General features: G+C 36.9%; 1 protein-coding gene across 3 annotated transcripts in view; it reads right to left on the bottom strand.

Annotated features, from left to right (window-relative positions):
- The window catches only part of PSIP1 (PC4 and SRSF1 interacting protein 1), a 47,580-nt gene that overhangs the window by 7,544 nt on the left and 27,260 nt on the right, over positions 1-12,776 (bottom strand). For all 3 annotated transcript variants that reach the window (XM_055123886.1, XM_055123888.1, XM_055123887.1), the window contains exons 6-10: positions 11,700-11,762; positions 6,909-7,005; positions 5,827-5,902; positions 1,403-1,628; positions 136-254 (exon numbers count right to left, since the gene is read on the bottom strand). In XM_055123886.1, coding sequence (XP_054979861.1) covers positions 136-254; positions 1,403-1,628; positions 5,827-5,902; positions 6,909-7,005; positions 11,700-11,762 — 581 coding nt within the window. The remainder of the gene's footprint in view (positions 1-135; positions 255-1,402; positions 1,629-5,826; positions 5,903-6,908; positions 7,006-11,699; positions 11,763-12,776) is intronic.

Here is a 12,776-nt window from a genome sequence, read left to right as displayed (position 1 = left end):
ACATAATGGATATTTTTTCCTAACGAATGAGAAAAGTCACTTTAAAAGCTTCATAAGTCTGGAAATAAGATTCTATTTGTTTAAACTTTTCATGCTAGCTTAAGAGACCAAATTTAGAATTTAAAAAATACTCACTGCTCAGTCTCCATTTGTTCCTCTTGCTTGCGTTTTCTATCTGCTGCTTCCTTCTCATGTTGACCTTTCAGCATATTCCTTCTATGAGCAGTCTGAAAGTTTCTTCCACCTTTTCTCTTCTGTTTTATTTGAGAAGTATAGGATGGATTTAAGTAAACTATGAAGTGACTAGTGCTTCCATGATTACATCTTGGAGAAAAAATATGCTAATTTTTAAAGGGCAAAATAATTAAAGTATCAAGCTGCACTAGTATACTGCCATCTAGTTTATTTTCCCATTATAAACACTGGGATTATCTATTTTATTCAAACACCACTGGAAGAATGATGTTTCTATTAAGTAAATGCCATGTTTTTCACCTATATATAGTGGCTGTGATTTTAATTACTGTTAGCTGCAAAGTATGCCAATCAACCTATGTAATTTAAATGTGAGGGACTTCTGAAAGTCTTTAAAAACAAATAATTAACACAACTAGTCTTGTGAAGTCTTAAAACTTGGGTTTGTAGTTTCCAAAACTATATGGAAAAAAACACGCTTTCTACCCAAAAAAGGTAAATTTTCTGACCAACTATAATTTCCAAATACTATATATACACAGACCTGAACCAGTAAAGGGGGCCGAATTAATAGTACAGCAGGTCAGGCGTTTGCCTTATACACGGCTGACCTGGGTTCAATCCTGGCATCCCATAAGGTGCCCTGAGCCCACCAGGAGTAAGCCCTGAGCAAAGTAGGGTGTGACACCCCACCACCAAAGAAGAAAAAGAATCAATGAAGAATAAAGACTCAAAATCCATATATATAAAACCAAGTCTTTTCCATCAATCTTCACAATGCTCACAGCCTGTTTTGCTCCTTCTCTATTTTCTTACCTTTTCTAGAAGGGTGTGGTTATTAGGAATTATCACTGTCATCCGGTTGCTCATCGATTTGTTCAAGTGGGCACCAGTAACGTCTCTCATTGAGAGACTTATTGTTACTGTTTTTGGCATATCCAATACACACAGGTAGCTTGCCAGGCTCTGCCTCTCGGGCTCGATACTCTCGGTAGCTTGCCGAGATTAGGAATTATATGACATATAATTGTGAAAAGGTAACATTTTAGAAAGTACAATAAACTTAAAATATATCTTTTAAAAGTTAAGTAGATTCACACAAGAAATATTGACTAACATTCACATTTAGACTTACAAAGATAAAATTCACTAGGTAAGAAAACTTCATAGACTCTAAAAAACACATTTTGACATGTAAATGTTCTACCTTTTCACCTTCTTGATCATCATCATCTTCAGAATCAGAGGTTGATGTAACCCCTGTTTTAGCTAAATTTTTCCTTTTTGAGTCAACTTCTTTCTTCCCATCTTTTTTGTCTGGCTCTTTTCTTGGCTTATCTTCTTCCTTTTGGCCCTCTTCCTCCTTTTTAAGCTGCTTTTTAGGTTGTTTTTCCTCCTGCCCCTTCTTCTTACTTTTGTCTTCTTCAGCTACCCTATACAACAAACAGAAATCGAACTGTTATATATCATTAACATGTTATTCAACTGTAGTCTCTCAATTCAACTTACTATGTTGGAAAACAGCTTTGTTTCTTAAAGGCAAATTCAATATTTGTCAATTATAACATTAACATCCAACTATAAGAGGAAAAGAAATGATTTTAATATAAATTAAAGGTATAAAAATTTTTTAAATAGGTATAAAAATTTTGACAGTGGGGATGAGGCTCAGTAGAAGAGAGCATGAGTCATATAATAAATAAGACCTTCAGGTTGAATTCAGGCACTAAAAAAAACCTTGCCATACCAACTGTTTCCCTCGGTATTTCAAGTTATTTTGTTACGTGACATTCACTGAAAGTACTAAGTTAATAAAATTCATTTTTATACATTAAGCACTATTTATAATTCTGCACATACAGTAGAGTATAAAAAAGGGTTTTTTTTTACTCATTTGTAATATTTAAAAAGTGGACGGTGAGAAACGGCTAGTTCGGTGGTTTTGGTGTTTCTCAACCTTTCTGGCCTTGTTTTCTCCCTATGGGCACCCCTTCCTAAAGCACTGGCTTAGAGTGCCTGCCTTGAAAACAAGCTGAAGGCTCAACCCCTGGTGTTACCACACGAGCGAGGTCTGACAGTTCTGCGGTCTGTGATCCTCAGTTGCAAGCAATTTCCAGCCATACTGTGCAAGCGCCACAATTAAAGCAGGATGCAACTGAGTGAACACAATAGAACTTAAAGATACGCTGTAACTATGGTGAGAAAATACAGCCTTTGGCAGGATGTATGTGAACACTTAGGCAACTAGCAGATGTGCAGTGTGTGAATACAAGTAAAAGGTGAGCGAACACTAAAGTAGAGTTGGTGCTTAATCACTTTTGTTCTTTGTGGTATGCTTGCTGCATACCATGGCCTGCACCACCACCCAGTCACCACAGCAGGAATAAAAGGGAAAGGCAAGAGGACTGGGGAGGTGATTCAGGGAGAGTAAGAAATTCTGGGTTCAGTCCTGAATACTGCATGCATCTGCATGTGTACACACACAAATACACACACACACACATCATTAATAAAATTTCAGGAATGTAAAGATAATGTTTATTTTAGAATTCATATATTCTTTTTTTTTTTTAATTAGTAACAGTGAGGGTACAGTTACAGATTCAAACATTTTCGTGCTTATTTTTCCCTCATGCAGTGTTCAGGAGCCCATCCCTCCACCAGTGTCCATTCTCCACCACCAATGAACTGAGTATCCCTCCCACAAAATTCGTATCTTCTTCACAAGGTGAAAGACTCCTAACTTCACATATGGTAAAATATGGCCAATGAAGTTTAATATTTAACACTGCTAAACTCTGTTCAACTAAATCAACCACAAAAGTATTACTTGAAACTTTGACAAGCAGTTTTCTAGCATTTCAATTTCAAATCAACTGATTTTCTAACCAGAAACCTGTTTCCTTGATTCCCTGAGATATTATTAAACTACAAGGGGAAAAAAACAACCTTTAAGAAACCATTTGTGGGCCGGAGCAATAGTACGGCAGGAAGGTGTTTGCCTTGTACCCAGCTGACCAGAGTTTGATCCCCAGCATCCCATATGGTCCCCCGGGCACCACCAGGAGTAATTCCTGAATGCAGAGCCAAGAGTAACCCCTGGGCATCATCGGGTGTGACCCAAAAGAAAAGAAAAACCCAAAAACAAAACAAAAAACCTAAAAACTATTTGTCCCATAACTGTTAGTGAGCACACCATTTTTCAAATCATCTCTTTTTAGGCATATAAAATCATTTAATGTCAACATTTCTCAATAAATGTCCATGTTCTAATATCTTCATGGAAATAAAAACAATATGAAAATTATTTCAAGGCTTTAATAGATATTTTTCAACTGCTTCCCCAAATGGTATTATCTCTTAGAAAGAGGCAAATAGCAAAAAAAAAAAAAAAAAAATCCTATTTTATATAAAATTGGTGCAGACAAAATAAAAACACTAAGTGGTCAATGATAGTTTCCTGAGAAAGGGGAAGGTATATATAAATAAAATCAAGCTTAAATGTAAATATACCCTTTGGACATAAGAAAAGCATATTCTATCCAATATATGCACAACAATAGATATTAAGTCTCTTGAATGGTTCTCTTTTCTTTTTACCACTTTATATGAAAAATAAAGTTCCTTATGTAACAACTTATTTTCCTTTTAACCTGTAACAGATGGAAGCACTAATGCAAACTAATCCCCATATATCTAGAAGATTATGAAACAGTTTTGGCTCTTCTAGGCCAATCCTACTAGCTTGTCATTCTAGGATCCATTGCAAATCAGCTGTCACCAATAGACAGACTCCCCTCTCACAGTAGAAAGCTAAAGAGCACAAAAGATTATAGTGTAGCCCAGTCAACACAGAGCAAGAATTTGAAATACAATAAGCCACTACCAATTTAGTATTGCTCACTGACCCAGCAGAACGCTAAGACAAACCACTAACAAAAACCTAGAATATGGCACCGAGGCTGGGGAAACTGAAAACCCTATTATTATGCTGTGAGTTGAACCAGTAAAGACAGTTACCACCTGGTGGTAACTTAAAAATTTAGACAATCAAATTATGGCTTTGGAGAAGTAAGTTTCAAAAGATAAGAATGCTGGATCTTAAATTGTTCGAGTTTTCTTGTTTGTTTTTTTCTGGCGGGGGGTAGGGAGCACTACATCTGATGGTACTTGGGGCTTACTCCTGGCTCTGCCCTTGGTATCAGAGATAGAATAGGGGGTAAAACGCATGCCTCGCATGCAGCTAATCCAGGTTCATACCCCAGCACAACATGGTTCCTCCAAACATCCCTGGGGTGGCCTGGTTAACTGCTGCCAAAGGCCTCCTGAGCACCCCCTGGAATGGCACTCTCCCAAGCCCCGCTTCAAGTCCCTGTGGCCAGGGAGAGGGCTTGACAGGCCGAATACACACTCAGGAATCCCAGGTTCAATCCCAAGCACTGACTACATGGTACCATAAGCACTGAGCCAGCTGTGGCCCCCAAAACAATAGCTAAAAACTTTTGCCCTCTTGGGTCCTGAGTGATAGTACAGAGGGCAGGATGCTTGCCTCTCACACCTCGGACTTGAGTTCGGTCTCAGCATCTCATACAGTCCCCTGAGCACCACCATAAGTGATCCCTGAGCTCAGAGCTCAGTGTGCCACCCCCACACAAAAGTTTGTTCTTTTTTTATCTAAATACATATCCCAAGTGAAGCTTCTACCCAGAAAAGCTAACATACAAGGTAACAAAAAAGATGACATCATAGAAAAAAAGCAGCCTGGGTAGTTTGTTAATAGCTATGGAGTTATTTCAAAATGATTTAAAATTCAGGGCTGGAGCAATAGCACAGCGGGTAGGGCATTTGCCTTCCACGCGGCCCACCCAGGTTCAATTCCCAGCATCCCATATGGTCCCCCGAGCACCACCAGGAGTAATTCCTGAGTGCATGAGCCAGGAGTAACTCCTGTACATTGCTGGGTGTGACCAAAAAAGAAAAAAAAAATTTAAATTTAAATTATAGGGCCGAAGCGGTATTACTGTAGGTAGAGTGTGGGCCTTGATCTCGACCAACCAGGATTCAATTCCCAGCATCCCATATGGTCCCCTGAGCACTGCCAGGAGTAATTCCTGAGTGCAGAGCCACAGGTAACCTGAGCATTGGCAGGTGTGACCCAAAAAGCAAAAAAATTAATCTAAATTATAAGGCAATTTTTATCACTTTTCAAATAAAAATTATTCTGGAGGAACTAATGTTTTATAGTTATCAATTCAAAAAACGTTTAGGGTATAGGAGATAATTCAATATGCTGAGGGCAAACTAAAGTACAGAGCCTGAGGAACTTGTGGGGAGTGGAGGACAAAAAAAAGAAGCCTAAAATTTCTTTTCTTTTTTATTTATTTATTTTTAAAAATTTCTTTAAGTATACTATTTTGCTCAACTTCCCAATGAATTTGCCAGCAATATCCTGTTCTGTCAGAGATTCAATAATCACATCATATTTTTCTTGATTACCCATTTTTACTTTCTGCTAGTACTATTTCTTCATCTTAAATTACATTTTAAAAATAAAACATCCTAAGTAAAAGTGGGAAAATATCCATTTAAATATCTCATTATGTAATTAATTTACATTAAAAATAAACTCACATGTCACTCTCTGAAGGACAGGGTTGTTTTACCATCTTGGGTCTGCCTCTTGGTTTTGGAATCTTGACTTCTGCAGCTAATATTCACACAGAAAAAAAATATTCTTAACTACCAGTTTTCCCAGAAAGATGCAAATCTCACATAAATTACACGTAATATATACTCTCAGTGGTTTACAACAGATACAGTTATCTCAAGTTTTAAATATTCTCCCAAATGGCTCAAATTGAGTAGAGGAGAAAGATTAGAGTTTAAATCACCAGAGAAAATTTCAAATTAGTATAGCTCACAGAGTATAATAAAAAGAACATTATTTTAACAAATATCACAAAAAGGTCAGCTTTGCAACTATAATTCTCATAATATGTATATGCATGATTTTAGTTATATATATATATATACACATGTGTGTGTGTATATATATGTATGTATACACACACACACACACATTCATTTCTTTGCAATCCTGTTCAGGACTGAATTTTCTAACTCCAGCAATTGCATAACAAAATCTTAGTTCTTCTCTTTCTTTCTTTTGGGTATTACTCACCCTATAACTTTTTCATTAAGATTCCCATTATAAAGTAGGGGAAAAATTACTATTTTGGTTATTTTAACTTCATAGTAGAGGCAGATCTTTCTAATCTATTTCCAACTTGCCAGAGTAGAAAAATACTTTAAGATGGCAATACTGAAGATAGCTACATATCCTAAATAGCCAAATAAATGCAGTAACTTAAAATACTAATAGTTTTCGTTAATTCAATGTTATCTCTCAAGCTTCATTATGACTCCACATAAAATAAACCCCTCATTCATAGGATTTAAACTTCACCACAGCCTCATCTGCCACTATCAAAGGAAAATATAACAGGCATAAAATAATATTTTAAAAAATTCTAAGCAATTAGTCCAGGTTTAAATACTTTAGAGCAGAAACCATATTTATCTCCTTTGGAACTTGATCACATAAAACTAATTGCCTGGCCACTTACTGACCTATGTCTGGAGGCATCAAACACTTACTTAAATGGATTGGAATATTAATCACAAGCCAGAGATCTGAACATTAATAATCCTACCTGCAGGTCGTCCTCTTTTAGGACTCACTTTTAGATTAACAGACGATGCTGCTGTTGTCACTACGCCTGACTCCTCGGATTCTACTTGTTTTTCTGCCTGGATCACAAAGATTTAATTAACTTATTTAGCAAAAAGGACTCATTCCATGTTTAGTTCAATGGCAAAATATGCCACTTTAAAATAATTTCACTATTTTTCAACAGCTGACTCATCAGAGTGACATCAAACTTATTTTATAATTTTAACAAACAAGTCTACAATTTAAAAAAAAAATTAAAACTGGGGAGAGTATATATAGCCTTGCCGATCAAGCCCAGTTTGATCCCCAGAACATGGCAGGGATCACTCCTGAGCAGAGCCAGGGGTAGCCCTTTAGCACTGTCACGTAGTCCAAATCCCACACCCCAAAATACTTATTAAAAATGGAACTTTTCAACCAAGTCAGTTATTTATAAAAATAAAGCTAATATTCTTGGTATAAAATGATGACCAAAGTATAATGTAATTACAACTATAGCCCACATATTGCTTACAAGTAGCATACCTGTATTAAGTATTAAGTGTTAACACTTTAAATATATACTGATAAAAAAAAATAAATATATACTGATAATTTTACATATATAATTATTATTCTAATATTATAAAAGGCAAGAAATTAAGTTGTGGATATTCCTATTTTGAACTTTGTTAATATATGCTATTTTCCAATTGAGATTTATTGTTCTCCAGTATTCTTATTTTCCACAAAGATTTTACAATAATGTACGGTCAAGGAATCTCAATTATCCCTTGCAAATTATAATGCTCCCTTAAGAGCCAATAGCCCCAAATAAGAATCAGTTTTGTTGACCCAGGCATTAAAATAGAACAAAGGTTAACAACTACTAATTAGAAAGGAAATGTAGACATTAACTAAACATAATTGAAAAGGGAGGGAACATTAAGAGAAAAAATAAAGAGGGAGAATCACTATGAACTGCATTTCCCAAACCCCAATTATTTAAAATCCAATGTAAACTGCATCAACAAAAATTGAAAATCTTTTTGATCTAATACTTAAGAAATGTTAATTCTTGGGGCTGGAGCAATAGCACAGCGGGGAGGGCGTTTGCCTTGCACGCGGCCAACCCGGGTTCGATTCCCAGCATCCCATATGGTCCCCTGAGCACCGCCAGGGGTGATTCCTGAGTGCAGAGCCAGGAATAACCCCCGTGCATCGCCAGGTGTGACCCAAAAAGCAAAAATAAAAAAATAAAAAAAATTAATTCTTAATGAAATGAACCTTCACATACTGATTACTGACCAATAAACTGTTAACACTCATCTAAAAATTTCTTACACAAATTATCAGCCATACAATATGCAAATTTGACTCAGAAACCCCACTAGTATTCTTTTAGCTAGTTTTTTTGTTGTTTTTGCAGTACCAATGACAGAACATTTTTGTTTCAAAAACTGGAGGGGAGTACTAAGCAGCACAGGGACTGAGGTGCTTGCCTTGCGTGCAGCAGACCCTGTGTCAATCCCCACCACAGTGTCCGAGTCCACCGTAAGTGAGCGCCCCATGGGCATAGAGTTAGGCTAAGATCTGAGAACCACTGAGAAAAATAATCTGAAAACTTTTGCTTTTATACAGTTACATGATACAAAGAATTAAATGTTTCCTTTTTCTTGTTAAAACATTTTCTTATGAGACTCCATTCTTTCTCACCCAGCATATCCTTACATATACTCGTGTTCTTGCTTTGCAAATATTAAGTCTCTTTTTCAACTTCAACTATCTCCCTTAGCAATGCAATCCCATCACAGCATTTTCACTCCACTCCTTCAAAAAGTTTAAAAACAGTGTTAACTTTAACTTAAACATTCTTCAACCAACTTTGTCCCTTATTATCTGATTTTAAAGTATCCTAGAGGATAATACAATGGGTAGTGCTCTTGCCTTGCAAGTGTCCAACCTAGGTTCAATCCCAGCATAGCAGAATCACATGAGCCCCACCAAGAGTGACCCCTGAGCACAAAGCCAGGAGTAAGCCATGAGCACTGCCAGGTGTGACCCAAAAACAACCAAAAGAAGTACCCTAGAGGAACCCCATTAATAAATTATTTTACTGTACATCCTCTGTCATACATACCACTTTTCACTTTTAAAATTCCTCCCTTGTTTCACTTGATGTCTTCGAGATTTTCCTGACAGTTAAATTTCAGCCATCATTTTACAAAGCCATCTTCTTTTTATCTCCATTGTAATTCCACAGGATTCTGGTTTCTGTAGTCTTCCAAGTGAATTTTCTCCCTTGACTACATCATGTACTTCACTATTTCTGTATCACTGACCAAATCTTTTGCTTTTTGTCCCTTTAGCATTTCACTTCTGTCCCATGCTTTTGCCTTACGAGTTAACCCAGTCATCCACATTACCTCAGTCTTTCCCTAGGTTCTGCACCCCCTCCCTCCAACAGCCACTTCCAGTCAAATCCCATCCTAAAACACTACCACAAAATCCTGCTGAGGTCGTTGTCTTTCCAATCTCGTGCTAACTTGCTTTTTGTTTTTTGTTTTTAAAAAAAAGACCTCTCCTAGGCCTGATGGCTCAAAAGGCTGAGTGCAGGACCCTGGGTATGACTCCTGACCCCTGGCTTCCTGGCTCCCCACCCCCACTCCCAACCCCCACCCTGTCAGTCAGCAAACAGAATGACCCTCAGGTGCTGGCTGAGAATTGTTCCAGCGCATGATCAGGTGTGGCCCCAAAACAAAAATTAAAAAGACACAAACTGGTCAGTTAACAAATTTCTAACATAATTTCCTAAATCTTTTAATTTTGTATTTGTTGATGAATGAATCTACATATTTTTTTAAGAAAGTGTTATTAAACAGTATTATGTCAACTTAAAATGAAGACATGCCACAAAACTGCCATCTTGCAAGTCTGTTTTTATTTTAATTTGGGGCCAGACCCAGTGGACCTCAAGTGGTTACTCCCAATGTGGTGCTGTATGGACCATGTGTTGCCGGGGATCAACCCCACGTCTCTTTCATATAAAACATGTGCTCCAGCCAACTGAGCTAACTCGATAGCCCTAGTGTTCTTTTTCTTGACAGAACTGAAGAGATCCTAGAAGGTAACCACTGACCCTATCTACCTCACTGATGCCGAGTCTAGAATCAGAAAGTAACCGTCTAATGAGGCTCCATCCGGACTTCACAGTACTTTCCATCAACTCCATTTCATTCCTGTTTTTGTTTGCTGTGGGGCCACATCCGGCTATGCTGAGGGTTTACTCTTGGTGGATCGTGGGGAACCTTACAGACAGAATCCAGGTCACAGTATGAAGTGCCCTGCCCACTGTAATTTCTAACTCCCTACTCCTAATTTTTAAAGACTCCTATTTTTATATATCTGTCCATCTTAATAAAAGTGTAAATGTGAAAGAAATTCAAGTTTATACCTACCTTGCACATGGCTGGATCCTCTCTGCCCGGATTAGTAATGTCAGTGCTAAAATTCTGAAGGAATTTGTGAACTGACTGCTCTACCCAGTCTAATCCCCATTTATTCACACTGCTTTAAACCAATGTGTCTCACCTTGATCGTGGCCCTTCTCTGACGTTTTTCCCTTCTAGTGGCTACTGTCTGTACTAGTTGGTCCCTAAGCCAAGGGACAATCAGTACATTACATTTAAGTCATTTTTACCTGTGAGCCCCTTAGAATATCTTGAAGGTACACAAAGGGGCTATGTTGCCCCCCAGATGAGAAACACTAACTGAAGTAAAGACAAAATGTGACAAAGAATCAATGGTTCTCCATCATACTTGTAGGTTACATTCCTCAGGTTAACATCATTAGAGGGTTTTCTCATAAACTACAGTCTGGTAACACAAAATGTATCTGAAATGCAAGAAGTTACATTTTCTCTTTGCTTTTATATATACTGCCTCACATGTCTATCCCTCCAACTACATGAAAAAAATTCTACTTATCTTTTAAAATCTGGTAAAAATTAATAATCCTTTCTCTTCTTACATATCCCACAGCAGATAACTACTTCAATTTTCCTATTTTGCTTCCTCATGAGACAACCAATTCTCAACATTTTCTTTGTTCTCTTTGGCATATTCTAACTGTTTGGAACATAATTTGTTAAGAAAAAAGATGTGATGAACTGAACTTTACAGGGAGTAACAATTACAAGTCTATCAAGTACTCAGGCCCTAACACACTCACTTGCCCCAACAATATTGTCAAGACAGTAACAAATTTATACAGCACTTTGTAATCTAAGTCCTCACTAATTTACTCAAGGAGTTCTCAAAAACTGACTTTTAAATCAGCAACATATCAACAAAAGCACACTAGAATTTGTTTTTTCTCATCATAATGTTACATCAAAATTATATTCAAGAATCTGTTGTCCCAGAATTCATTAGGAATATTTTACATGTGTTAGAACTTCATACTCGATATATCCTCCATACATTATCATTCTTTTGACAAAGTAAACAAGTCAAAGTTACTAAAAGGAGTAAAAATGAAAGCATTTAATTTCCTGAATCATAAAATTTAGGAAATTCTAAGTGATACCTTACCTTAAGGTATCAGTCAGAAAATTAACAGTTTTGATTAAATAACAGAACTTGCCTTTTAAATATATAAATAATTTAAAGGAAAGGACACAATAAAAGGTACCTTCAAATTAAAGATATTATATTCACTATTGCTAAGCTTTCTCAATTTAACTAAAACAATCACTCTTTGAGGATCCCTGTGGATAAGCAGAAAATTTACCTTTCTCTTTCTCCCTCTTCTAGCAGCTTTGGGAGTGGTTATGTCCATTGCTTTACTCACATCCTGAAATAAGAATATAGATGAAACTAAATAATTTATGCTAGGACAGAAATTTTCTTAAAAAGTCAAGCAGCACATAAAACCTGGTTTGCTTCTTTATCTTTAGCTTTATAATGAGAGTACAGGCATTAAATATATTATCATTATAGAGCTAAACAGTATCTTCAGCTACACATAGCTAGTACAGTAAGAACTTTTTATTTAGATTTGCAAAATCATTTTTCCTTCAGTAGAATCCTGACTACAGAGTTGTGAATTTTAAAGCTGTCCCAGACTTTGGAGATAATCCCAACATGAGTATGAGTATGAGTCCTAAAAGGGTTAGAAGAGTAACTCAATTAAAATGAAAGCAATTAAAATTCAAATCAGTGCACTTTCCAATACAACCCCATCCCATAATACTAATTAACATTTTACTAACAAGTGGCCAGAGGGAGTTGAAATCACAGAGCACACATGCCCAGCTGAGGCCCAGAGTTCAATCCCCAGAGTATTACATCCGGGGACTGAATCTCCAGTATTCCATGGCAGTCAGAGTAGTAGTGGCATAGATCCTACTAAATAATGTAAATTTCTAAAGAAAGCAAGGGTGGAGACAATGTCCAATAAAAACAAATCCTTAAGATTGCGACAAAACTGAGTAGAGTTGGGGGACTATATAGAAAGAGTCCTATGGACAGTGGTGGAGGGATGAGTGGTATGATAATAAACTCAATATATAATTTTGTTGTTGTTGTTGTTCCTCCCAACCTTTGGTTTTCTGGCTATACTAGCAGTGGTTAGGGATTACTCTAACTCTGCACTCAGGAACTAACTCTGAGGAGCTGGGGGGTGGGGGTATCATATGGGATGCCAGGGACTGAACCTGGGTCAGCCATGTGCAAAACAAGGATGCTATCCACTACACACTGTCTTTCCCACCCACAACATATGTATTTTTTATTTTTAAAAATTAATTTAAAATACACACACAGGCTCAGGGAGTTAGTTAAAAACACTACGAGAACAACTAAGGTT

This window comes from Sorex araneus, chromosome 1 (assembly GCF_027595985.1).
Source record: "Sorex araneus isolate mSorAra2 chromosome 1, mSorAra2.pri, whole genome shotgun sequence".
In the NCBI taxonomy this organism is placed as follows: domain Eukaryota; kingdom Metazoa; phylum Chordata; class Mammalia; order Eulipotyphla; family Soricidae; genus Sorex; species Sorex araneus.
This window is presented reverse-complemented; position numbering and strand designations above follow the sequence as displayed.